The 26243-nt window shown below is 54.9% G+C and overlaps 2 protein-coding genes across 4 annotated transcripts in view; one reads left to right on the top strand and one right to left on the bottom strand.

Moving 5' to 3' along the window:
* The first annotated feature begins 157 nt into the window (after positions 1-157).
* Positions 158-2518, top strand: CDK5R1 (cyclin dependent kinase 5 regulatory subunit 1). Its single transcript, XM_048314061.1, has one exon. It carries the CDS (start codon positions 213-215, stop codon positions 1104-1106), a length of 894 nt encoding a protein of 297 aa, XP_048170018.1. The 5' UTR covers positions 158-212; the 3' UTR covers positions 1107-2518.
* Positions 2519-2777: 259 nt separating this feature from the next.
* Positions 2778-26243, bottom strand: part of MYO1D (myosin ID) — a 158246-nt gene continuing 134780 nt past the window's right edge. For 2 of the 3 annotated variants that reach the window (XM_048314028.1, XM_048314047.1), the window contains one exon: positions 2778-5203. In XM_048314028.1, coding sequence (XP_048169985.1) covers positions 5047-5203 — 157 coding nt within the window. In that variant the 3' untranslated portion in view covers positions 2778-5046. Of the gene's footprint in view, positions 5204-15276; positions 17263-26243 lie in introns of those variants that run through there. The other variant, XM_048314038.1, reaches the window with a different exon arrangement.

Raw genomic sequence — 26243 nt, 5'->3', positions numbered from 1 at the left:
GCGCGGGGCGGGGCGGCGGGGGCGGCGGGCGCGCGCACTGCGCCGGCGGGAGCGCGCGCGGCGCGGGGCGGGTCCGGGCGCGGCGCTGAGCGGCGGCGGCGGCGGCGGCGGCGGAGCAGCGAGAGCGGGGCCGGCCGGGCCGGGCCGGGCCGGGGCCGGGGCCGGGGCCGGGGCCGGGGCGGGCGGCGGGGGCCCGCCGGGCGGCCGGCGCCATGGGCACGGTGCTGTCGCTGTCGCCGAGCTACCGGAAGGCCCCGCTGTTCGAGGAGGGGGCGGCCACGGTGGGGCACTACACGGCGGTGCAGAACAGCAAGAACGCGAAGGAGAAGGGCCTGAAGCGGCACTCGCTGATCTCGGTGCTGCCCTGGAAGCGCATCGCCGCCGTCTCCGCCAAGAAGAAGAGCTCCAAGAAGGTGCAGCCCAACGGCGGCTACCAGAGCAACGTGACCCACCTCAACAACGAGAACCTGAAGAAGTCGCTTTCCTGCGCCAACCTCGCCACCTTCGCCCCCCCGCCGCCCCCCGCCGCCGCCGCCGCCGCCCTCGCCTCGGCGCAGAAGGCGCCCCCGGCCGCGCCCGCCGCCGCCGCCGCCACCCCGCGCCGGGTCGTGGTGCAGGCGTCCACCAGCGAGCTGCTGCGCTGCCTCGGCGAGTTCCTGTGCCGCCGCTGCTACCGCCTGAAGCACCTCTCGCCCACCGACCCCGTGCTCTGGCTGCGCTCCGTGGACCGCTCGCTGCTGCTGCAGGGCTGGCAGGACCAGGGCTTCATCACGCCGGCCAACGTGGTCTTCCTCTACATGCTGTGCCGGGACGTCATCTCGGCCGAGGTGGCCAGCGACCACGAACTGCAGGCAGTGCTGCTCACCTGCCTGTACCTCTCCTACTCCTACATGGGCAACGAGATCTCCTACCCGCTGAAGCCCTTCCTGGTGGAGAGCTGTAAGGAGGCCTTCTGGGACCGCTGCCTCTCCATCATCGACCTCATGAGCCCCAAGATGCTGCAGGTCAACGCCGACCCGCACTACTTCACCCAGGTCTTCGCCGACCTTAAGAAGGAGAGCGGCTCCGAGGAGAAGGGCCGACTGCTCATCGGCCTCGACCGGTGAGCGCCCGCCGCCCCCCGCGCCCCCGGACACACCGCGCCCGCCCGGCCCGGAGCCGCTTCCCGGGGGGATTTGCCCGGCGGGGAAGGGCGGGAGCCGCCGCCGCCCCCCACGGGGGGTTCGGCCGCCGGCGGACCGGAGCGCAGACCCCCGGTTCCCTCCCGCGCCGCCGCTTTCCAGCCGCCGCCCCCTCCCCACGCTGCGGGCCCGGGGATGCTGCGGCTCCGCCACCGGATTGATCCCAGCAATTCATGGATGGGAGGACAAGAACCCCCCCAGCCGATATCCCCCGGGAGCGGAGCGGGGCTCCGCGGGGCCGGTCAGCGCATCACCGAGACAGAGCCCAGGTAGGGGAGCAAAAAAAAAAAAAGAAAGGAAAGAAAATTCCTCTAAAGGCTCCAGCGGAGGCGGCTGAACCGGCCCGGTCGGGACTCACTGGCAGTACCGGGACAGAGACGCGGGCACGGCCCGGGGACCCCCCACCCCCCTTTCCTCCCTTATCCCCCCCTTTATTTATTTTCTTTGAAGAGACTCGAATTCCCGAGCGGGTCCGGGTGACGGGAATCACCGCTACTGTTCATGAGATCAATGTGAAATGTCTTGTTCCCATCGTGCACTGATCATGAGTATTGTGTAAAGGATCTACTTGAGTGTGCAAGCAAGGGGAGCCGCCACATGCTGCTATATGAATTCTTCTAGAACAAACCCAATGAACTGCAAACCTGCGGGGGGGAAAGAGAAAAAAACCCGTCTTTCTTCTGTCATTGTTGCTTTTCCAGTGGTATTGCGCATGCAAACAGGAGCATTTTGTGTCTTCGGGAAAAAAAAAAAAGGAAAAAACGCATAAAAAAATAATAATCAAAAGAAAAACCTTAACGAGAGATGGCTGTAAAATTACACCCATGCACAAAGACCCGCCACCACCCCGACACCGCAGTCTCGAGCCGGTATTCCCGTATCAGGCCTGGGGACTGAGACCTTCTTTTTGGGTTTTATCGTTTTTTTTTTCTCCGTGTGCTCAGTTCTAGTTTAGTTCTGGTCCATCGGGCGTTAAACTGGCGAACGAGAGGGAGAAATAACGTGCCATTTATTTTTATTTTTGATTTTTCACTTGAAGCTCTTCATGGCTGTACATTGGACCCTGCTAATGATACATGTGTACGTACGTTTTTTTAGTGCAATCTCTTCTGTAGATCTTTGTTGACCAAATTGGTGGGTATTGTTACTTATTAATTTATATTTGTCTCATTCTGTATGTATGTGTATAGTGTGTTTGTAAGTATGTGTGGTTTATAACCCGACCGACTGTGTCATGGGGCTCAGTGTGCCTGTAATTTAATCCCCTCCCCTTATTTTTATTTATTTTTGTACTGTGCTGATTAAATAAAAATGCACTGACCATCCATTACACGGCAGCGGCTCGTGGCCGAGTCTTTTCTGCTCTCCCACCCCTCGGACGCTGGGAATGGGATTTGTGTTGACGACAGAGGGTTTAACGCAGCCGCCGCTTTAATCGCGTTACCGGCGCCGGGGTCACCCCGTGGTGGGAGAGCGGCGGGGCCGGCAGCAGCCAGAAGGGACGTTCGGGATCCTGGGATATTGGGACACCGATCCCTCGGGGCATCATCACCCCCAGCCCCCGCGCTGGCAGGAACGGGCAGCGCCACGGTGGGATGCAACTAATTGCTTTTTTATTATTTATTACAGTGAATTATGTAAACAAAACCCAGGTCTGTTATAGTAGGTTTTTTTTTTTTTGCTCTTTTACACATAAAATATCAGCGATTTATTAAAAAAGAAACCAAAAAAACAACAAAAAAAGGGTTCATTGCATTATCGCCCCTGGCTGAGAATCAACATTTCAATTTAGAAATAGTTAATTTATGGGAAAACCAGGAATATATATATTTTATATATTTATATATATATTTATATATATATAAAACCAGAGCAGGAACAGATAATATATTTTATAAGACACATCTCATCACATACAATATTGCCATCTCATGGTAGGAGAAATTTCCCAAGCCTGCAATTCGCCGCCGTCCATCCCGATTCCATCCGACCATTCCTTTGGAGGGACAAGGGTACAAAAGTGCTGATCCCACCCCCACCCCCTGCCCGGGGTCAGTGCGGGGGGGGAGCGTCTGCACCAGGACGTGGAAAGCGAGAAGTGCAAATCCAAAGGCACAGCAGCGCTGGGAGCTTCCCTCCGGAGCGTCCCCGGCAGGAGCGGGGGTGTCCCCTGGCTTTGGCGTTGGTGTTGCTCCTCCTGAGGAGCCGGTGGGGGGTGGAAGGAGGCGGTGGAGGGTCCGTGGAGGGTCCGTGGTGGTCCCGGGGTGTTGTGTGAGCGTGGCGAGGTCGGGGCTGCCGGTGTCACCTCCCGGCCCCAGCGCTGGTGGTGACTCGGGGCTGTGGTGTCTGGAGAGCCCCTGGCACAGGACCCTCCTCCGGACATCCCAGAGCTGCACACTGGAAGGGGGCACTGGGGGCTGGGATGTGCTGCTGGGATGCTGCCGGGGCTGGTCCAAGGCCAGGGACGATGGGAATGGGAGAGCTCTGGCGTGGGGCCTCCAGGCGAAGGCCACGGGCCTGGCCCGGTTCAGGCAGGGCCGGAGCTGCTCTACGCTCGTGTCCCCTCCAGTCTCGGGGTGGCAGTGGGGTACCAAGGCTGCAGCGACCTGTCCCTGTGCCCTGTGTCCCTGGCATGGCTTTGGGAAACCTTTTGTTAGTGAGGAGCCTCTTCCAGGCTTTCCAATTCCCAAAATGCTCCATCAAACAACTGCTCCCCCGGAGGGGTCACCACGCAGCCCCCCAATCTCCAGGGCTGGGAATCCTGACCTGACCAGCAGTGCCAGGACAATCCCAATGTACAATCCCAACAGCCTGGGCTGCTCAGGAACCACGGCAGTGCCTGGCACAGTGGGAATAAACCACTGGGGAGATCCATGTCCCTCTGTCAAGACAGAGCTCGGGGTTATCTGGGTCGGGCAGGACACTCCAACACCCACAGCTCACTGCTGGGAAGAGCCAGGAGAACTCTTTGGAGGGAGAAGCCTGGGCGCTGGCAGCTGGGGCTGTAGTGTTGGATAGTGCAAAGCTTGGCCCCCAAAGCTCCCCCTGTTCCTGGGCTCACCCCTGCCGTGGGTCCCTTTAGCCCTCCCTGACCCCAGCGCTGGCACAGACACGAAGCCACGTGGATCATCTAAAAATTCAGCAAGGCCACACGGTCCCAAGGGGAACCCACTGGATTCAGGCCCTTGGAGGGGGTAATTAAGGCAAAAAGCAATGCAGGATTAACAACACCAGGCCCTGCACTGGGAAGTCCCCTCTCCAGCCAAGGTGCCTCAATGGGTTAATGAATTCCCGAGGGAAAGCAGCAAGTCTGGAGATGTCTCCAGGTACCGCCCCAGCCCCGTGGGGGGCTGCAGGAGTGTGGAGTGTCTCCCGGCAGGGGAAACCAGCCCTCCCTTCCCACCCTGGCTCCGGTTCCGTGGGATTTGACCCTACAGAACGTGACTCCCTGAGCCGGGTATCTGTGGTTCCTCCGGAGGAGGCTGCATCATACTGCAAAAACTGACACATGGGAAAGAAACACGGAAGGGGAAATTGGAGAGGGGGTGAAGAATCAACGTGGGAAAGGGAAGAAAGGGTGGAAGTACCTACAAACTTTTTTTTTCTCAGACTAATTCCAAAGGAAGCACTTTCCTGATATTCCAGCCTGGTTTGTAAGATGGAGAACAGGTCACCAGCTATTCTAAGCCTTCATTCCATGTGAATTTGGCTTTTCTAAACCCCTGGAATTTGGGTTTTCCAAACCTTGAGCTTCAGAGGCCGCTTTAGGCACCTGACAAGTCGCAGCTGAGCATCTCCCGATGAATCCCGGCGAGTCCCAGGTGCGGGGAGGGCGAGCCCAGCCCCGGTGCGAGGGGAGGGGCCGTTAATTGCCCGGCACGCAGAGGACGAAGCCGGAGCGGTGCTTGGTGAAATCCGGTTGGGATTGGTTGATCTTGGTCTCCACAGAGACGGTGCATTTCCTGCCGTGCAGGCTGCACTGCACCGGGTTGGTGACCGTGACGTGCAGAGCGCGCTTCTCCCTGCCGGGGAAGGGACACGGGTCAGGAGGGATGGGATGGGATGGGATGGGATGGGCGTTTTTGCGTCAGGCGCATCCCGCAGACATCCCAAAACTCTTGTGTTAAGCCAGGCCTGAGCTCTGAGCCCAGCTTTGGGCTCCTGCTTGTGAAGCCTCGCACTCTGGGATCGGGATCGATGCCGGTGGGAGGACACAGCTCCACGGGCAGAGCACAGGCTGGGTCAAAGGGTCATGGGGTTGCTGCCAGCTCAGCCACCGCCCCCTGAATGAACCTACAGTGACAGGGACATCCCTGGGCTGAGCTCAGAGACTGAAATACAGCCTGGAACAGTGGAAGGAACCACACGTGGGGTGGTGGCTGTTCCCAAATCCCTCTCCAGACGGACAGACCAAGCTGGCTGCTGGGCATGGCTGGGACAAAACTCTGTCCCTGCAACTTTTGAACCCCCTAACCCGGTTTTGGCACTAAAAATGATTCCCACGAGTGAATCGGGACTTTCTGCCACCCACGTCGGTTTGTCCTTGGCTGTTTGGGTCACTGCCAATGGGGGCATGAGGGCAGCAGGGCCAGGGCCTGTCCGCCCCTGCTCTGGCCAAGGCAGGGACAGGGATGCCTGGCAAGAACATCCCCCTTTGCTAAAAGCCATAAAGGCCCCTGCTCTAAATCCCAAATAATGTGCCTTGTGCCATAAGCAGAGAAATCACAAATCATGGAATCATTCAGGCTGGAAAAGCCCTCTGGGATCACCAAGTCCAAGCATTCCCCCAGCACTGCCAAGGCCACCACTGACCCATGTCCCCAAGTGCCACATCCACATGGCTTTAAAATACCCCCACCACTGCCCTGGGCAGCTGTGCCAGGGCTGGACAGCCCTTTCCACGCAGAAAGTGAAGAACCCAGCACTGCCACGGCCCCACTGATGGCCTGGCTGCTCCAGGGGCTGGGATGGAGCTGAGGCCAAGGTGATACCCCAGCTCCAGCCACAATCCCTTGGGACCAGCCAAGAACCCCAGCAGATCCCCCAGGAGAGGGGATCAGCAGAAAAAACCTACAGCAGATCCATCCCCATGAGCCACCACCAATGGGAAGAGCTGTCCAGGGACATGGCCTTTGGGAATTCTCTCCTGTGACCTCACCCACACTTCAAATTCCCGAATTTCCAGCATTTTTAGTGTAATAAATTATAGAATTGTTGACACTGACTCTGCTGCCTCTCAGGATGCTCCAAACACCCTGGGGGGTTGTGCTGGGATCCCATTCCCTGTGTTTGGTTCCCAGACCCCAGGTCCTGCCTTGCCCAAGCCATTTCAGCATTTCCACTGCCACAGCTCAAGTCCTTTGTGCAGTTTTTACTCCATTTCCATTCACAGACTGTTCAAGTCCTGTCACATCCCTTCAGCTGCGTTTTTATGCCGTTCCCAAATAATTCAGATTTTCACCACTTCCATAAAAAGGCATGGTTGGTTGGAGGGGGCTGGCAGGGCCCAGCACACGAAGCCCTCATGCTGTCCCAGGTATTTAATGTTATTTACTCCTGCCTGGGTGAGCTGAGGCTGCAATCCCAGCTTAGGTTGCTATTTTTGCCATGTCTTAGCGGAATGAGCTGCACACACAGAGGAGATCACGGAGATCCCGGTCCCCACGTGCTTGGGAAGAGCTTTAGCACCAAGTGTCCCTAACAGGGTGAAGGACTTTCCTCTCCCCTCCCACAGCAAATTCTGGGTGACAAGGCAGAGGATCTGGGGAGAGGAATGGCAATAACCTGAATTTTGACCCCAAGCAGGACCCAGGCCTGGCAATCCGAAGGTCCTGGATGCCCTGTGGCTGTGGGACCTGCAGCAGGAAGCGGGATCTGTCCGGGTGGGGAGAACCCCCTGAACACAGGTGTGTGTGGAGCTAACGCTGTCCTGGGACAGAGGGATCCGGAGAAGATGCTCTGATCTTTGCCACGTGTGATGATCCCATTAAACGGAGGCTTCCCTCACCCTCTCTCCCTTCCAGACCCCCCCTTGCCAAAGCTCCTTCACTCATCACGTGGTGCTTTCCTTCACGTTGAGATTTCAGCCTCAGAGCCTTTTGCTGGGGGAGCACAACAGCTCCTGGATGGAGCAATCCCCAGGGATCTGAGTGCACAGGGGTGACAAACCCCTCTTGGTGTCCCTGCTGGGCACCCCACAACACCAACCCTGCCACCAGCTCCAGGAGCAGCTGGACCTGCTGGGACCTCGGGACTCTTGGCCGCTGCTCCAGCGCTTGGTCCGAGGCCAGCGAGGGAGAGGGGGGAGGAAATTCCCGTTTGGTTTCCAGCCCAGCGGGCAGAGCAGCCTCACTCCTGGAGCAGCAGTGGCACAGGGGTGGCAGCTGCTGGCTGCCCTGGGGTCCCCAGGTTTGTTTATGGACCCCAGGGCAGGGAACAGCTGCTGCACCAGCCAGGAAACCGGAGTGAGACCTTCCCAAGCTCACTGCTGCAAACGGCTTGGCTGGGGAGCTGCTTCCCCAAGCTCCTGCTGAATTTATCCCAAAGGAAGGAGCTGAGATGGAGAGGGACCAGAACAATCCTGGAAGGCAACAAAGTCTCTCATAGACAAGGGCAACACACAACAAAAACACCCTTGGGGGATCAGTGATGCTCAGCAGGACCCTGATGGCAGCACAGGCGGAGACAAGTCCCACTTCCAATCAAACTTGGGCTGAAAGAGGAGTTTTCACGGCATAAACCTGACCCACCTTTTGGGACTTTGGATAAGGGATGGAGGGACAGGACACAGGGAATGGATCCCAGTGCCAGAGGGCAGGGCTGGATGGGATATTGGGCAGGAATTGTTCCCTGGGAGGGTGGGCAGGCCCTGGCACAGGGTGCCCAGAGCAGCTGGGGCTGCCCCTGGATCCCTGGCAGTGCCCAGGCCAGGCTGGACATTGGGGCTTGGAGCAGTCTGGGACAGTGGGAGGTGTCCCTGCCCATGGCAGGGGGTGGGACTGGGTGGGCTTTGGGGTCCCTTCCCACCCAAACCATTCTGGGATTCCCTGCGGGTACCAGGCACTGCCCTGGCTGAGTCCAGCCCTGGCTGATGGCAGCTCTGGCTCCTCACCCAGCCCTGGTGTGACCAAGCCCCGATGGACGTCAAGTCCATCAGGACAAAGTGACGGATGCTGCTGCCAGGCTTCTCCTGGGAAATAATCCCAGTTATTATTAACAGGGATTCCATCAGAAGTGACAGCGGGATGCGAGCGCTGGCTGAGCACTGCCAGGGGAGGAACCCCAGCCCAGCACCCTGGCCAGAGGCTGCGGCAAAATGGAACAGGGGAAAGAGATTTTGTGGGGAGGTTGGGATCTACCCCAGCACTGCTCCCACCCTGCCAGGGACTGTCTGGGAATGATGAACCACGGGGTAATTTCTGTTTATAATAAACACCAAGGTGCTGGTGCTTTCTGCAAACACAGCTCTTTGTACAATGCAGGGAATATTTCTGGGTGGAAATGGCCTCTCCTGACATCTGAGCAGTACCAGCCACAGCTGGGGCTGCTCTTTGCCTTTTCCTGGCTCAGCAAATCCTGCAGAACTGGGGCACTTCTCTTCCTCTATCTGCCCCAGCCCATCCCAGCACCCAAAGTGCCTTCCCCAGCTCCCCTCGCTCTCCTGGCTCACAGGAGGAGTTAAAGGCTCCGGTGGGAGCCCCACGTGAGCAGGGTCTGTGTGTGGGACACATCCCACAGCCAGAGCAGCCCCAGAGACACCGCAGGAGCTGAGCAGGCACTGGGGGAACGCTGGCAAAAGGGAAACCAGCAGAGAAGGGAGGACTCCGAGTGGAAGCAGATCACTGGCCCATGAAATACGAGAGTTTTGACTGAGCATTTAATCCAGGACCTCGGGGGAAACACAAGGCAAGTGGCGCAGAAATGGCCACAGACATCTGTCAGAGCTGCACACAGCACAGAAACACCCACGGCACCAACACGGGGTGGGAAGGGAATGGGGAAGAGAAGGAGCGCAGAAAGATCAGGGGGAGTTTTGGTGATGACAAGCGGTGTAAGGCTGGGAAGTTAAATAAATGTATTGTTAAATAAATGTTAAATACAGGAGAGGCCAGGTTGGACAGGGCTCAGAGCAGCCTGGGGTAGTGGAAGGTGGCCCTGCTCATGGCAGGGGTGGGACTGGATGAGCTATAAGGTCCCTTCCAACCCAAACCATTCCATGGTTCCATGATTAAGAACAAGCCCAGATGACCTGGAATGCCCTGCAAGGAGCTGTAACAAGCATGAAAACACAGCAAAGACTCGTTGGTGAGAGATTCTCCCTGTGAGCTCCATCTGGGAGCACAGTGGGATGGGGAGCTGGAAACACCCCAGGGACAGCAGCACCAACCAGGGGTGGGGAGCTCCAGAGCTGCAGCCCCATCCCTGACAGGGCTCCGATGGAACAGGGCTTTGTGCAGATTTCCCAGGATCTCTAAATGAGGTGCTGTCTCAGGGATGCAGCCAATGCCATCACAGAGTGATGGAAACAAGCTCTTTTCAGAAGCAGAATTTGGGCAGAGATGGCAAAGCCAGCACAGTAATTGCCTGATTTTCATGACAACAAACCAGAGGGATTTGAACCAAGTGTGCAACCAAGTGTGAAATGAGGGCTCAGCAGCAATGAACCCACTGGGATGGATTCCAGAGGGGATTGCTTTAAACCATCAAACCTTTCCAGAGTTTAGACCAAAGCCTCTTTCTGGAAAGGCAGGAGCACTGTGGGCTACCTGGTTGGCTTCCAGCTCAGGATATTCTGTGATTCTCTGACTCCAAGGAAGCCTGTGGCTGCACATGAGATGTGAGGATCGTGAGGGGCAGGATGGAGAATACCCCCAAAATGGTAACACCTTATGTAAGTCAGTGCTGCAGCCTCATCTGGATCCCGGCTGCAGCCTCTGAGAGGGTTCAGCCATGAAAAAAACATTAAAAAGGCTCCCAGATGAAGGGAGGCTGCAGAAAAGAGCCCAAAAAAGCAGCAGCTATATTCTGCATGAAGAAAATACACAGGAAGCGGGGAGAGAGAAACTCAAGAGGGCTAAAAAAAGGCAGTTTTCAAGGCTCTGCTTCCTAACAAGAGCCAGGAAGACGAACAGGGATACTGAAAATTTCAAGAAGGGGTAAATCAGCTTTCCAGGCTATGTGTGGTGTCACTGCTGGGGAGGACTCCAGGCTGTGGTGGCAGAGAGGTGACAATCGTGGAGTCATAAAATCACGGAATGCTTTGGCTTGGAAGGAACCTTCAAGACCATCAAGTTTCAACCACATCCAGTGCCACCCCTGCCATGGGCAGGGACACCTTCCACTGTCCCAGGGTGCTCCAAGCCCTGTCCAACCTGGCCTGGGACACTCCCAGGGATGGGGCATCCATGGAATAACCTGTGCCAGGGTCTCCCACCCCCACAGGGAGGAATTTCTTGAGCAGGGTCTAAAAAGACACCAGATGTAAGGTGGGTAATAAACAAGGACATATCTGAGTTCCAACAAGTGTCATTTGGGGACAGATAAGTGTTCTCCCAGGAGGGTTTAGGGCCCAGGCTGGGTGTCTGGCAGGGCAGGGATTGGGGTATATCTCACCCCACCACTTGTGGCTTTCTGCAGCTTGCAGGACAATGATACTGAGGGTGATGGGCTCAAAGGAAAACTTACAGACCTCACTGAAAAAATTCTTCCCACAAAAGCTTCAAGGGAGAAAAATAGGAACAGCTGGATTCCCAAGGGGTACAGGAGCAAAACCTGCACTGAAACCTTGTGTGCATTTTGTGTCCCCCCTGTACCACCCAGCATGTGGGAGCTGATCCCTGGAAGGACTGACACTCTCCATGGGAAGGACTGACACTCTTCATGTGACCACAAGAATGCCCAAAGCCACTGTCCCCAGGGAGCCAGGACACAAAGGGCATCACATGTAGATAATCCTGGGTGGATGCTTCATTGCAGAGCTGCAGCTCCAGCACCTCAGCTCTGCCTCAGCCTCTCCCAGGGCACTCACATCTCAAATGTGGCAGCTCCAAAGCACCAGGTCCCACTGCCAGAAGAGATTTACACACTCAGAGCATAAATTCCCCTGTGTAAGACTCAGATGGTTTTGACAGCATCATCCCTGTGACTCCTGGGCACTCTCCATCCTTCTCTGCTCTGCCATCACAGGGAGAAAACACCTTCCCCATCCAGCTCTTGTTAGAACACCTTGGCTCTTGTAAAAGGTTAAAAGCAATGATTTACTGTCCTGTGTGATCCAGAAATGATTTAACATCCTCTTTCCTTCTTGACCCAGCTGCTGGGCTGCACTGAGAGCCCCCCTCCACCCAGCCCCCCCTTTTTCAGTGCAGCCCCAAAGCCAGAGCGGGCAGCTCCCTTCATCCCATGGCTGCCTGAGAAGGAGAGGGAGGAGGTGAACCAGGAGCCTTTTTTGGGTGCAGATCTCTCCCCTCTGGAGGAGGCAGGGGATGCACACGCACACACAGACACACGGGCAGTCTGTGACTCACACGTGCCATGAGGGAGAGGAAAACATTTGAAACCACAAAGGGCTTTGCAAAACCTGCCTTGTGAAAGCCTCTCAGGGCTCACAGGATGTTTTTCTCTGAGTGTCACCGGCTTTTCGGAGCTCTGGGCTTGTTGAGCTCCTCAGAGCCAGGTGGCCTTGGCAGAGATCAGACATTAAGATGGATCAAAGCGATGGAAAAGAGACTACAAAGAAAGTCAGACACAAATCAAGGAGATCTCAAGTCAGGATCAAAAGGAGAATTTCATAGCCAAAGGTCAGACCAAGTGCTCCAGGCATTTTGATGCCAGGAAAGGTCACTGAGCTGAACTGTCCTTCCTCACCGTGTGATTTTTCACAATTATCTGCAGTCAAGTGACACTTCAGACACTGAATTTTTTTTTCCATCTTCAAAACCAGCAAATATTTACAGGGTATTTCTACCACAGTTTTGTGCCTCGTGGTCTGCACAGGCAAATCACCTCGGAGCTGCGAGAGCGGCTTTTCAGAAGCAATTTGTTAATGTCCGGGAGGAGTGCCAGGCTACAACTGCGACCTGAGAACTCAACCCCTCCACTTGAGAAGTGGCTTTCGAGCCTTTGTGGCTCAGCCTTGCCCACGTGTTGTCTGTGCAGCTCGTGCTGACACTGAGCTACCAGAGCAAACCACAGCGTGCTCTTGGGAAGTGCTCGGCACCACGGATTTCATCATCGCGCTGCTGAGCTGTGACAACAACGCTGTTTGTGCCCTTTTAATGAGCAACAAGAATTGTTAATATGTGTCTCTTGCCAGTGCAAAGTGTCACAAGTGTCCCATGGCACAGGGCAAGGCAGAGCCCAGCCAGCTGCACCGAGATGGTCCCTCTGAGTGGTGTCTGAGCCGTAGCTGCTTTCCTGAGACGAGAGCAGCTGCCATGACACTGCTGGGCCTTTTCCATGATGCGTCTGCAGCACATCCAGGTTTATTCCTTCCCCTCTGGCTGAGATGCAAACCCAGTCCAATAAGTATTTGGCTGTCTCATTCCTAAAGTGCATGTATTCCCATTGATCCCGAGGTTGGGAGGTCCCGGGGCAGTTGCTGAGCTGCACTTCCTTCCTCACTGATTCAGGACCTGGGGTGTTTGTGCCTCCCTGCTCAGGAGCCAGGGAGAGCTGGGAATGCCAGCGAGCTGTGAAGTGTTTCTGCCTCTTCCAGCAGACCCCTTTGGTTCAGGTGCTCCTGGGCAGAGGATCCTGAGCTGATGGGGCAGGGGCTGCGCCTCCCCTTCCCCTCCCTGGGCTGCTCTCCCGCTTTGGGAGCTTGGGTTGCTGTAAAACACCCAAACAGCCCAAGGGCAGCTCAGTGGGGCAGGTTCCAGCCATGGGGCTGCACCCCAAAGCAGTATTTTCTGGTGGGCAAGCCCCAAAGGTGGTTTGAGCCATCCCTGGTAGGCACTCTGCGTGCTGTGTCCCAACATTCCCCTCCTCCAGCCTGGGACATGTGGAAATACAGAGGGAATGTCACTGTTCCTATCATGTGAAATCCACGAGAGGGATCACAAACTCTCCCCAGCTCCGCCCTTCTGCTGCTCCAGGGCCAACCCTCACTGCCTGAATCCCAGCCCCAGCCCTAACACAGCACTGGCCCTGAGCTGACAGTGTTGGGATTTGGGGTGGGAGGGATGCATGGGAGGCCCTGAGCTCAGCCACAAACCATGCCTGGACCTCGTTACCACTCTGGGACTATTAATTCATTCTAGGCCAGGCTGGGAAGGGCTTGGAGCAGCCTGGTCTGGTGGAGGTGTCCCTGCTCAAGTTGAGATGCTCTCCAAGGTCCCTCCCAAACCACTCCATGTATAAATTTCCCCCTTCCCTGCCCACGCCAGCACAGGAGGCTCCAGGCTCCTGCTGCTGCCTCAGTTCTGCTCCTGTGGGAGCTGGGAATTCATCTTTGCGATTCAAAGAGAGAAGTCCCAGGTTTTCCCACCTCTGGTGCCATCAGCTTCCAGTGCCTGATGCCATTTATCCCCCACAAGCACTCACTAAAGCTGGTCAGGGGTTTTGTGGAGGAAAAACACAACAGGGCATTTCCTGGGAACTGGCAGTAATGAAGCAGCTTTAAAAAAAATTGAAAAACAAGCACCAATAGTGTGTTAAATATTTCATTTCCTCCAGCAGGCAAAATGAAAAATTTCCAATCCCCTGAGGTGGAGGCAGCTCCCAGTGCCCATGGCAGCCAGGGCTGATGGATGATGGATGGAACATCCTGACAGAGACCCCCAACCTGCCACATGCCACCCTGGGGAGAACTCTGAAATCCACTGAGTGCTCCTTCCCTGATCCCTGTGATACCACAGGGGTGGGGGTTGGATTAGATGACCTTTAAGGTCCCTTCCAAACCAAACTGCTCGATGATTCTGTGAATTAAATTAACTCAGAATTCAATGTAATTTGAATTTTTGAAGGGAAGGAAAAAGGTGGGGAGAGTTGGGCTGGGGCACATGGGGCCTGTGGCTCCCAGTGACACGGCAGGGAGGACGATGGGGACACGTCACAGGCCAGCCCCATGTGCTGCTCCCCTTCATCTCCTCCACCCCACCCTGCTCTCAGCACTGACAGCACCAGGGATAAACTGCAGCTTCTTCTGCAGCCTCCAATTAAGTCACATTTCAGAGCTATTCTGAGCCTGGCAAAGCTTTGGGGAGTCAGAGCTCATCCGGCTCCTGGCTCTACCGTGGCCGCAAGATGCTGGAGTGTTCCATATTTTACAAAAACTACCGTGCCAAAAATATGATTCCAAGTCCTTGGCTGGAGCAGAGGAAAGCAGCGCACGGGGATGATGCCAAGAGCCCGGCATCAGAAATGCACCAGCACATAAATAAAATAAGAGCACTTAGGAAGATGAGCACAGAGCTGCCTCCTGTTTGGGACATCACGGACTCAGTTCCTGGGCAGGTTGAGAAACAGCAAAAGTCTTTCCTTGTATTCTCTCCCCAGTGCTGGTCCTTGCCATGGCCCAGCTGGGGGGATGAATTCACCAGCCCCACATTTACTGGGGCACATTTGCCAAGTCCCCCCTCAAAGGATGCTCCCGGCCTGTTCAGCAGCTGCTGCTCAAATTCTGCCAGCCGAATTTCTGAAGCTTAAGGAAGCTAAAAATTCCCCCCTCAAAAAAATACTTCAAAGGGAATCCAGCACCTTTCAGGCATCTGGGATGTGTTTGTTCAACATCTGCAAGACTGCAAGGTACAGGGGGCTGATGGAGAGGACAAAGGTGTGGGATTATTCAGCTGTTTTGCACTCAAATTTACAAGGGGCAACAATTTTGGAGCAGCAAGCAGTGGCTGGAACAGCTGATGGGTGCTTTACACTGGAAAACGATGGCACAGAGAAGCTGTGCTCTCACTTTGGTACAGAGAAAACCTCCAGCCATCCCGAGGGATGAGCAGCTCTGCTTTTCCCACTGCAGGGCTGTGAATTAAATGGATATTTTTAGAGCCTGGCAGAGGTCTGAAGCCACAACAAAGGCGAAGCTGCCACCGAGCTTCCCAGAGATCACCCAAAATCACGATAGGAAAACAAAAAGCACGGACACTTTTGAAATTCTCTCTTTTGTTTTTTTCTTATCATTCCTTGGGATTGACTGTGCCAGTGCCAGTGAAACTGCCGGGAAGCAGCTCGGATAAGAGTGAGGACAATTTGCTATGGTGAAGCCACCAGCTTGGCTTGCCTGGCTCCAGGGGCTGGAAGCCACAGGACAACAGCACCAGGGCTGTCCCCAGGCAGAGGGGATGGGAAGCAGGGTTGTCACATCCCACCCACAGCTCTGGTTCAGTGACACCTCACGGGCTGCCTGTGCGGGGACCGGGCGGGCGCTGTCCCCATGCTCCCGTGCAGAGCCGAGGCAAACAGCTCAGCTCCGTTATATTCCATGCACATCCCATCCCTGCTGAGCTCGTTAAAGCCGGAGCTGGGAATGTGACAGGAGGGCTCTGCCATCCTGGGGAACATCCAGGGCCAGGCGCTGGGCACGGGCAGCATCCAGCGGCCGCGTACGCTGGACATGAGGGGTGATGGACATGGGGGGTGATGGACATGGGGGCTGATGGACGTGGGGGTGCTGGGGGGTGGTTGGGGGTGCTGGAGGGGCGCTGGAAGAATGATGGAGAGCGGCTGCTCCCAGCGCCGCAGCTCCCGGTCGCTATAGCAACCTGGATATCCCTCATCCCATCTGATGCCTCATCGCTGCCAGCCAACCGGGGCTGCTGCAGAGCAGCGGGATGGGTTCATTTACTGCCGCGATTGCTGCTCCCTGCACCCGGATAACCCCTGGATAAGCACAATCCTGCACGAACTCCCCTCTCGGAGGGGTTTTTCAGGTCCCCTGGGGGTGGCCCTCTGGCCAGGCTGCAGTGGCAGAGCGCTGGCGCGGGCGCTTTCGGGCGGGCTGTCACCGTGACCTACTTAATGCAGGACGCGGTGACATCATGTCCAATTGCCAGCGGCTTCCCGGCCCTCTGGACCGCCGTGTCCAGCAGCAGTGCTGAGCTAATCCGGCCCCGAGGGCAGATTCCGCCGAGGAGGCACCTCTGGCCGCCGGGATAACCTTGCTCTGTCAGCACGGGACACGTCTCCCCTCCGCTGACCTGGAACAGCTGCGCTGGGTCCTGCCTCTGTTTCCAGAGCTGATCTGAAAACCCAGATTTTTCTCCTTTTCTAATGGAAAGAGAGAGAAATCAGCTAAAGCTTCAGGGGACACAGAAACGCCATGAAGAGAGAGCCGCCGCTGTGCTGAGCCCGGCTGCAGCGATTTCCAGAGAGCGGCTCCGTCCCCGCGCCCGCTCCCCGTGAGCAGCGCGCCCTCGGTACCACCGAACCTTCTAAGGGGTCACACTTCGGTACCACCGAACCTTCTAAGGGGTCACACCGCCACGGGCCAACAGTGACACACACGGGCATTTCCCCCACGGCTTTAGGGCCGCGACCCCCAGCTCGTTCCTGCGTGTTAACCCATGGATTCTTGCGGAATGGGAGCGCAGAGAGAGGGGGTGCTCGTGGCTCGGTGCCAGCGAGGAAGGCGGCTCCTCCTCCTCCTCCTCCTCTCCCGGCATCCACACGGTGACATTTTAGCTGAGGAAGCTGAATCATCCTTCAATTAATGACAGGCTTTTAACCTGATGTTGAGGAGCCTCGCTGAGGTCCCTCCTCTTCAAAACGCCCCTCTCCAGGGCTGGGACACAGGCGTTGTTCCATCCCTGGGATTTCTGCTGTCCCTCCTGGGAGCCGTGCGATGGGAAGGACGTGGCAGCGGGGACGCTGCAGGTAGCTCCGTGCTCCCTTCAAACGCATTGTCCTGGCAAAGCAAGGGCAGCTGAAAACACGTCCCCAACCCTGCAGAACAGGGCAGGGAAGGGTCAGGCTGAGCACGACGGACGGGAAGAGGAAGCAGCACAGTCAGGGTGACTCAGGGCAGAGCTCTCATTGCTCCATCATCGCAGCTGGGGTTTAGCTCTGAACCCACTGCTGCTTCCCTCTGATCGATCCCTGGGGCAAGAGCACAGCCAGGGCCCTTCGGAGGAGCCTGAAGAGATACAGCAAATGTGCAGGGCTTAAAAAGGGGGTTAAACACACGAGGAGGTCGGAAGAAAGCCAAGGGGCAGCTTGGACTGAGGTTGGTGCTACTGAAAAATCCCTGAGCAGAGCCCAGGGGGTCTCAGGAACAAGAACCCACATCTTGAAGTGACTCAGAGCACCAGGGTTTGGCTGATGCCTACATGCTCCTGGGATGGTGTTTGAGGGATGATGTTTGAACAGGTTACAGCTGTTCTCGGGATGTTGGGGGCTGATGAACCTCGGTTACACCAACACAGCTGGTTTGTGAACAGCCCTGAGGAAACCTGGCCTCTTCCCCAGCACAGAGGATGGTCACTGAGGAGAATTCCGATGGCAGAAAAGAGGAGCAGTAACTGCAGCAGGGAATGATGAGGTGGATGGGTTAAGGAGGAAGGGTGGGGTTTCAGGATTTCAGGAATGGCAGGAAGGAAGAACGAGGATGGTTGGGCTGCAGCAGTCCCTGGTCCTATAATGAAGAGAAAAGTTGCTTCATTCACCAGGTGAAACTGTCCATGAGGGAAAGCCCAGCTGGAACCAGCACTGACATCACCTCTGGATCAGCATTACAGCACCCCAAGAACACACTTTGAGTCTAATCACATTTCAGGCCATGATGGAAATCATCCCTGCTCCGCCTGGGAGCTCCGGCGTGAGTCGGGATTGAAGACACAAAGCTGGGGAGAACAAAGGCTGGGGTGGGTTTTGTAAGGAAGATTTTCCTTCCATCACAAAACTTTAAAGTCAAGGAACCAAGTCCTGCCATTAGTGCAGGTATTCAAAAAGGGGAATTTCATTGTGGATTCCTAACATCCTCTCCAGGAGCAGGAGCAGCGAGATCAGCCTAAGCTGAGGTGACAGCCAGCCTGGCAGGAGGGTGGCACCAGCCACAGGCACTCCTGGAACACAGACCCGAGCTGAGAAATCCACATCCACCTCAAACGATCAAGGGCAGCCTGTTCTCTGCATTTCAAGCCAGATGATTCCTGAGAGCACCCAAATTTCCCTGTGTTTCCTTTATATTATGCATTCACGACACTGTGAGGCACCAAGGACGAGGCTCAGAGCTGGGAAATCAATTTTTTATGTGACAGCAGAATGACAGGCAGGATTTTAAGTGGATTTTGTGTATTCAGAGAGGTTGAGCAGACAATTTGGGGGTTATTATTTCAGGAGCATTTGCTGAGATGTTCCAGAGTGGTCTCGGTATCACTTCTGCAAAGTAAAGGGCTCTGAAGCTGCAATCCCAGAATGAAAACGCTGGCACTTCTGCTTCCCTTTGTTCTCTTTATTCCCTGATACATTAGCACAATTCACACAAGCAGGAAAAAAGGCAACTTGCTGTGAAAAGAGACAACTACATCTTATTTAAATACCTGACCTATTTCTGCTTTTCCTTTGCCTCACTCCACAAGGAGTCTGGATTTGCAGAAATAGCTGAAAAAATGTGTTGGATCATGTGAAAAATGCTCTTCCCTGTGGCAAAGCTGGCATGAAAAACAGGTGCATAAACAAAGAGATTCTTACTTATAGAAATGCAAAGTTTGCAGGGGAAATGCACATTGGCAGGCTGATTCCCACTGTCACAGAATGGTGGGAAGGGAGCTTAAAGCCCATCCAGTGCCATGGGCAGGGACACCTTCCACTGTCCCAGGCTGCTCCCAGCCCCAATGTCCAGCCTGGCCTGGGCACTGCCAGGGATCCAGGGGCAGCCCCAGCTGCTCTGGGCACCCTGTGCCAGGGCCTGCCCACCCTCCCAGGGAACAATTCCTGCCCAATCTCCCATCCAGCCCTGCCCTCTGGCACTGGGATCCATTCCCTGTGTCCTGTCCCTCCATGCTTTGTCCCCAGTCTCTCTCCAGCTCTCCTGGAGCCCCTTTAGGCCCTGCAAGGGGCTCTGAGCTCTCCCTGGAGCTTCTCCTCTCCAGGTGAGCACCCCCAGCTCTCAGCATTTGCACAACATTTCAATTCTCACACTGGGCTGTTACTGCAGGACAACACCTCCATAAACACAGCGTGGGCACACAGCATCCCAGCGTCTGTCATCAGCTGCCCCTCCTGGAAACACAGCCAATCCCACGGGATTTGCCCCAGATCCAGCTTGCTCAGCAGGCAGCTGATCTCATGCTGGAGATCACAGGCTGGATCCACATCCCTGCCCTAATTAGATGGGGTTTTAATGATCCAGCTTTCAGCGAGGTGATGCCCCAAGAAGGAGCAAGGAAGGTTCAGCCCAAAGGGAGAGGGACAGTGAAGGGCTGGCGCCTGCCTGTGAGCTGGCAGTGAGGCCGCTGGAGCCTCCATGTCCCTGGAATAGCCACGGGTCAGTTCCTGAGCAGGCTTGGGATGTGGCTTGAGAGCAGAGCCACGTCACCAGGCACAGGAACATGCCTTTAACGACTGTCTGGCACAGTTTGCATCCTCAGCTGCAGGAGAATTGATCCTTCTTCCTATCTCTGATTGCAGGGAGGGCAAGTTTTCCCTGAAATGCTGTTTATGAGCCTCTTCCCTTCCCACACCGGACCTGCTGCTCCGTGTGGATCAGAATCAAGGCTGTGATTCCTGGCAGAGTCACTGCTGCAACTCCAGCAACATGAGCATCATCCCAAACAACCTGGCACCCTCTGGCTCTCTGGATTTATCCCTCTGGACTCACCCCTCTGGATTCACCCCACTCCTTCCACAAACACCCCACAGGGATTCGGTGCTGCTGCCAAGGTGGCAAGAAAATGGAGCTGGTGATGTGCAGGGTTTAATGCTCCCCTATCAATTTCTCCACAGACAGATATATTTATCTAAGAATATGACATGGCATGAGATATCCTGAAGGTTTCCAGCCCAAGAGGGACACTGGTCACTTCCCAGGGCTGTGCAAGGACAGGAACAACAATTCCGAGCTGTCAGATCCTGTCTGGAGGTACCAAACGCTGCAGCTTCACCATCAGCAGCTCCATCTCTCAGCAGGCACAGTTATCACCACTTCTGCTTCCATATTTTGAGGCTGTGCTGGGAGAAATCAGCACTTCTGCACATGGCACTGAGAAATTTGCTACATCAACCAAATGCCTGCAAAGCCAAAGCCATTAACAAATCAAACATCCACGGCTCGGGCATTCAGCGTTCATTTCCTTTGCTGCAGTCATTCCAGCTGAGCGGAATATCTCCCCCCACCCCAGTTCCTAATCAGCCTCCATCCTCCTCCAGGCTCACCACAGTTAAATCTTTCACACTGCTCCTGAAAACTTGAGAAATTGAGCTGTGGACAGGGAAAAACGAGTTGTAGAGCAAATGTTTCCCCAGAACCAGATGAACTCTTTGTTCCAAGGCTGTCACGTCAGTTCAAGAGGCTCCCTCTATGTTTTCAGAAGAGCCTTTGCAGTGACAAGATAAGATGCCACCACTGGGAAATAATCTCTGGGAAAAGAGCCATCCCTGCTGCCTGAGGGCTCTGCCCCCACTGAGGCTGAGGCAGAGCTGGAGGGGGCACGGCCCAAAAGCCAAATTAACCCTTCAGCTCGACACAACCTGCACGGGGAGCATCTTCCCCCCATCAGAACACTTCCAACACTTCCCACCGACATCACAGCCATGGAATATTCCTCAGTCCAGCTGAACAGCTGCACCTCAGGATCTCGGCTTTTGGCACCACAGGTTTTTGGTGCAGACAGAGGCGGCTGATGGGGTTTTCAGGATAAAAAAAAAGATAAACCCAATTTTTTTGTGAAGCTGTTCTCAGTCTCATGACTCTCCCTTCCTGTCTGCAGCACACTGAACTGACCTCTTCCCCTTGGCAGCCCAGAGCTTCTCTGCCGGCGGCTCCAAAGGCAAAACTCTCTGATGGGAGAAGAGCTGACGACACCCAGGAGCAGAGGACACGAGGACACGGTGACACCACACTCAGACCTCGTCACATGCACGAGCACAGGGCGTGGAAACCAAAAACCCAGCGGGAAAGGCCAGAGGATGAAAGGGAGCGAGCGCAGGTGTGACCCTCGCAGGGCAGTGCTCTCTTGGCGCAGATCCTGCTCTTACCAAACGCTCTGAGCGAGCTCCTGTTACACCACAAGCCGGGAATGAAGCAATTCTCTGCCTTGCTGGGTGAACCTCCGCGGCTTGGCAGGGGAAGCGATTTGTTTAGACGATGAGAGAGAGTCTGCCAGACCCTGAGAGCCGTGAAAACCCTCCTTAAGTCATGCAAATTTCTCCAGCGCTAAAATCCTGCCCCAGCCCGGAGAGCTTCTTGGGATCCCTGAGGAACAGAGGTCACAGAACCCTCCTGCTGCCAAGCACAGCGTGGCATCACTGCCAGCCCAGGTGAGCTGCTCTGTGAGCCAGGCTCTGAAAAACCCACCTGAGAATGACCTGGCAGCTCAGAAATCCCTCCTGGGCTTTGGGGAGACACTGCCCCACAGCCTCACGGGGAGCTCACACCTGTGGTGCAGCATCATCCTTGCAGTAGATGCTGGAAGGAGATCACAGAATCCCTGAATGGTTTGGGTTGGGAGGGACCTTAAAAACCATCCAGTGCCACCCCCTGCCACGGGCAGGGACACCTCCACTGTCCCAGAGTGCTCCAACCTGGCCGTGGACACTGCCAGGGATGGGACAGCCACAGCTGCTCTGGGCACCCTGTGCCAGGGCCTCCCCGCCCTCACAGGGAAGAATTTCTTCCCAATATCCCATCGGACCCTGCCCTCTGGCACTGGGAAGCCATTCCCTGTGTTCTCTCACTGCATCTTTTTGGACCAGCCTTTCCCAAAGGTGATGGCACTCACCAGACCCTCTCTGGGTGGCTGCGACCTTCCCATGACTCCACTCAGGGAAGAACCAGCTACCTTTAAATTGCTGCCTGTAATTATTGCAGAACTCCTGCAGCACGGGAGGGGAACAGCTGGAATTTCTGGCTCCACGTGTAAACACTGGTGACCAGGAGAAAGCAGCTGCTGACAGGTAATTCTGAGCTCTTTGGGCAGAGCAAACACTGAGGTCACTCACTGGAGCTGCTCTTGGCTCCTTCTGTCCCTCCCACAAGAGCTGAGCTGCTGTGAGCAAAAGGGCAGCGTAATTACGGTTTATTCATCTGCAATTCTGTGCTGAGAGCTTTGCAAGGACTTTCCATGATCTTGGGGGTCTTTTCCGACCGCAATGATTCTGTGATGTTCCACATTCTCCACCGACTCTGAGCTCTCTGGATGTGTGAGCCCCGTGTGCTGCTGCAGGGGTGAGAGGGGAGTTCAGTCCTTGGGAAGGCCCGGAGATGCAGGAGCAAGGCTTGGGAATGTTGGGATCCCATGGAGCGAGGCTGCAGCCAACACTCAGCAGCCTGCAAGTATGGCTACAGCTGTAAAAGCGCTGGGGTTTTTTGGTTTGTTTTCCTTTTTTTAATATGATATTTAAATTAAAACCAAGTTCTGATTTTAACTTTTGCTGTGCACAGGGAAAAGCTCCCCAGCTTTTCCCTGTGGGTCAATCACTGCAATCACTGTTTTTTCACTTCACTGCCTGCAGGTGCTTCTGTCTCACCGCAGCAGGGGCTACATTAACTCACCCCATAAACACCACGTCCTGTGACACCAAACCTGTCCAGCTCTAACAGGTACTCGATGCTCTTGTGCCAAGAGGAGGAATCACACATCCAAACTCTTCCCATTACTGGGATCAAGCGTTTGAAAGCAGCGGTGTGAAGTGAGGGGAAGAAGAGACTCTCCCTGCAGATTTCATGGTTGCACTTGATGATTTTAAAGGACTTTTCCAAGCTCAAGGATTCCTGATTTTGCTCTGCCCCTTGGGTAATTATCCCATTTCCCCTCACAAAGACAAACGGTACAACTGAACCCTGAGCACTCGATCTGCTCCAGAGATAACTTCCACTTGAGATAAAGGAGCAAGTGGTAACAGGAGCTGATTAACAGCCCCACATGGAAATCCAAGCGGCAGCATCATGTCTCGGGATTTACACACCGAGTAGGAGCCCGTAAACCCAACAGTCGGAGCAGCTGTTAACAACAGGCGCAGGAAGCACATTTAAGAGTGTATTGAATTTCAAAGGCATGCTGGCTGGGACTGGGCTGGGCAGCAGGAGAGGCCGAGCTCCTGTTCCCAATCCCTTGGATAGGAGCACGCCAGCTGCTGGCCGTGCGATGGGAGCTGTAAGGCAGCGAAATAAATGAGCAGAGGAAAGAAAAGTCACATTACTGGTAATTTACTGGTACCTCACTGGTTCACTCAGAGCCTCTCTACCCCAGAGACAGGTCTGAGAGCCCCCAGCCTCCCATCCAACTGTTCCCCAGAAGGCAGGATGAGAAAACTCAGTTTATTCAAAGCCACAAAGCCCCTCTTTCCATGCACTATCGATTTCAAAGCAGCCAGTTGCTGTTTGGGAATGGGAAGATCCCGAAGCAGGCAGGATTTCCCTGTGGAATTACCCCGGTGCCTGTCTCAAATTCCCAGCCTGGGACAGGAGAGCCCCTGAGCTGTCACAGAGCAGGGGCTCTACATGGACCCCAGGCTTCCCTTCAGTTCCCACTGACGTTTAGCGGGATCTTGGGAGTGCAGGAGGGTGCAGCGAGCTCAGGTTGGCCTGAAAGGTCCCCGTGCTCCAGAGCCACCCCCATCGCTCTCTCCTGGTCTGTTGGAACAGCCCAAATATTTCCTGCTGACCAAGCTGAGTCTGAGAGGAGAACTGGAGCCTCCCATGCTGCAGAACTTTATCTGGAGAAGATGCAGGGCAGCTCCTGTCCCCTCCAGCAGCACCTCTGTGTCCTTGTTGACATAGGAAACCACAACCCAAACGTGGCTCCGCTGTGGACTCGCACGGCTGCAGCCTCTGGAGGCAGCTGGATGGACACTGTCTGGGTGTGTTTCTGTGCAGGAGGAGCACTCCAAGATCATGGAATGGTTTGGGTTGGAAGGGACTGAAAGCCCATCCCATTCCACCCCTGCCATGGGCAGGGACACCTTCCACTATCCCAGGTTGCTCCAAGCCCCGTCCAACCTGGCCTGGGACAGTGCCGGCGATGGGGCAGCCACAGCTTCTCTGGGCATCCTGTGCCAGGGCCTCCCCGCCCTCACAGGGAGGAATTCCTTCCCAGTATCCCATCCATCCCTGCTCTCATTCAGTTTGAAGCCATTCCCTTGTCCCATCACTGTGGATGTAGTCACTGCACCATCGCTGTCACTCATCACCATCACCACACTGCAAGTGTGAGCTGGTGGAACCCCTGCTGCTTCTGACTGGATCTGCCTCCAGCTGCTTTTTCCCCCCAGGTTTATTTGATGAGGAAAACCCAGAAGGCCAATGATGGCATGGTTTGGCCATGAACAGAGTGACAGCTTTGAAAGGGATTTTCCAAAAATTCCACTTTTGCATCTGAATGCAGCTCCTGAAGGAGCTGCCTGTGAGCTGCCACTTCACAGCCTTTAAGGACAAGGAGATGTTGATCCTAATCCAGACAAATTTAAGATTTTCCTAGAGGTTTCCAGGCACAGGACCACGAGACATCAACAGCTCCACAAATGCTGGAATCAGAATGGAGAGAAAAGCCCAGGAACACCTCACTGCACCTGGGACAGGGCATGGTCAGCTGCAAAGGGCAGCAGCTCCCACAGCCCCAGTCCTGGGACACAGCGAAAAGCAGAGACTGGGAAAATGGAAATGGGTGATGGATGTGCTGCTGAGCCAGGGATGCACCAGTGCTCCTTCCTGTCGTCCTGAGCTTTTCCTGAAGCAAGAGCAGCAGGAAGAGCAGGGGCAGGGAATGGCTGTGGTGCCTGGCAAAGGGGCACAGCCCTGGTTCCAAGCCCCAGGGCAGAGCCTCTGGCTCTGGGAGCACTGGAGGAGATGGGATTGTGCTGCTGGAAAAGGATTGTGGCACCTCCTGCCTGTGGAACTCTGGCCTGGGGCTCCTCCTGCCTCTCCTCCTGCCTTTATCTCCTCACCTGCAGACCTAAAGGAGAGGAAAGCCGAGGGATGAGCTGTCTGCTGCCTGGCTGCACAAGGACACGCAGAAAAGGGAGAAGAGGGGGCTGTGCTATTTTGAGCTGCCTCCTCCTCAATTCCTAGGGGTGGAATTTTACCTCTGGAGTGTTGATTGCTTTGTAGGAAGGATTTAAAGACTACTTACACAAAAATGATAATTAAAACCTAAATTAAACCTAGGCCTAGTCAATACTTTCCATTTCCATTGTTCTCCAAATCCAAAAGAACATTCCTAATTTGCCATAGAGATTTTCTGGCCTTTTCCTACCATTTCACTAAAAGAAACTCAAAATGCTGGGTTTGAAAATGATAAGTCTGTAGAAAGCCCCACTGGCAATAACTCCCTGCACGATTCCTTAACTCTGCAGCATCCAGAGTGACTTCAAATTAAAAGAATTTTGAAGCACCATTACTTTGATTACTGAATCAGCAACTTGATTTAGTAAAATCACTGGCAGCTCACAAAGTATTAACAAGAACAATTAGCAAGTGTTGGCAGTTGTATTTAGGGTTTTGGAGCTATATTTACAAGCTGAACCCAGCCTAGAACCAATACAGCTGAAATCCCACCTCCTCTCATTCTTTTAACATTTCTGCTTTTACTTTGGAAAACAAGAAAATGCTCAAAATAAGGGGAATATCTTCTAAAGCAGAGACCAAACCAATGGTTGGACTCAGTGATCGTGGAGGTCTTTCCCACCCTCTGTGATTCTGTGAAATTCATTACCTGGGCAAAATGCCTTTGGTAAATCAAGAGTCCAGAAAAACCATCTTCCAAACAATCCATTCCAGCCCTGCTGCCCTTGTTCCCATAGACAGGAGAAATTAAATTAGTGAGTGGATATTTAGAGTTGGAAACTGGGGGCATCAGCCCCAGCAGGGCCTGGCAGGTTGGGAGTGGAAAGGGCTCTGAAACAGCTCTGCCCAAGCTCTGGTTAAATGTAATGAGTTGCTGGGCTTGGATAATGCCAGGC

Source organism: Corvus hawaiiensis, chromosome 1, assembly GCF_020740725.1.
Source record: "Corvus hawaiiensis isolate bCorHaw1 chromosome 1, bCorHaw1.pri.cur, whole genome shotgun sequence".
NCBI classification, from domain to species: domain Eukaryota; kingdom Metazoa; phylum Chordata; class Aves; order Passeriformes; family Corvidae; genus Corvus; species Corvus hawaiiensis.
Note: the sequence above shows the minus strand (reverse complement) of the source record. Positions and strands in the feature narration are given on the sequence as shown.

Coding starts and splice junctions, on each gene's coding strand:
- CDK5R1 (XM_048314061.1), top strand. CDS start 213: ATGGGCACGGTGCTGTCGCTGTCGCCGAGCTACCGGAAGGCCCCGCTG.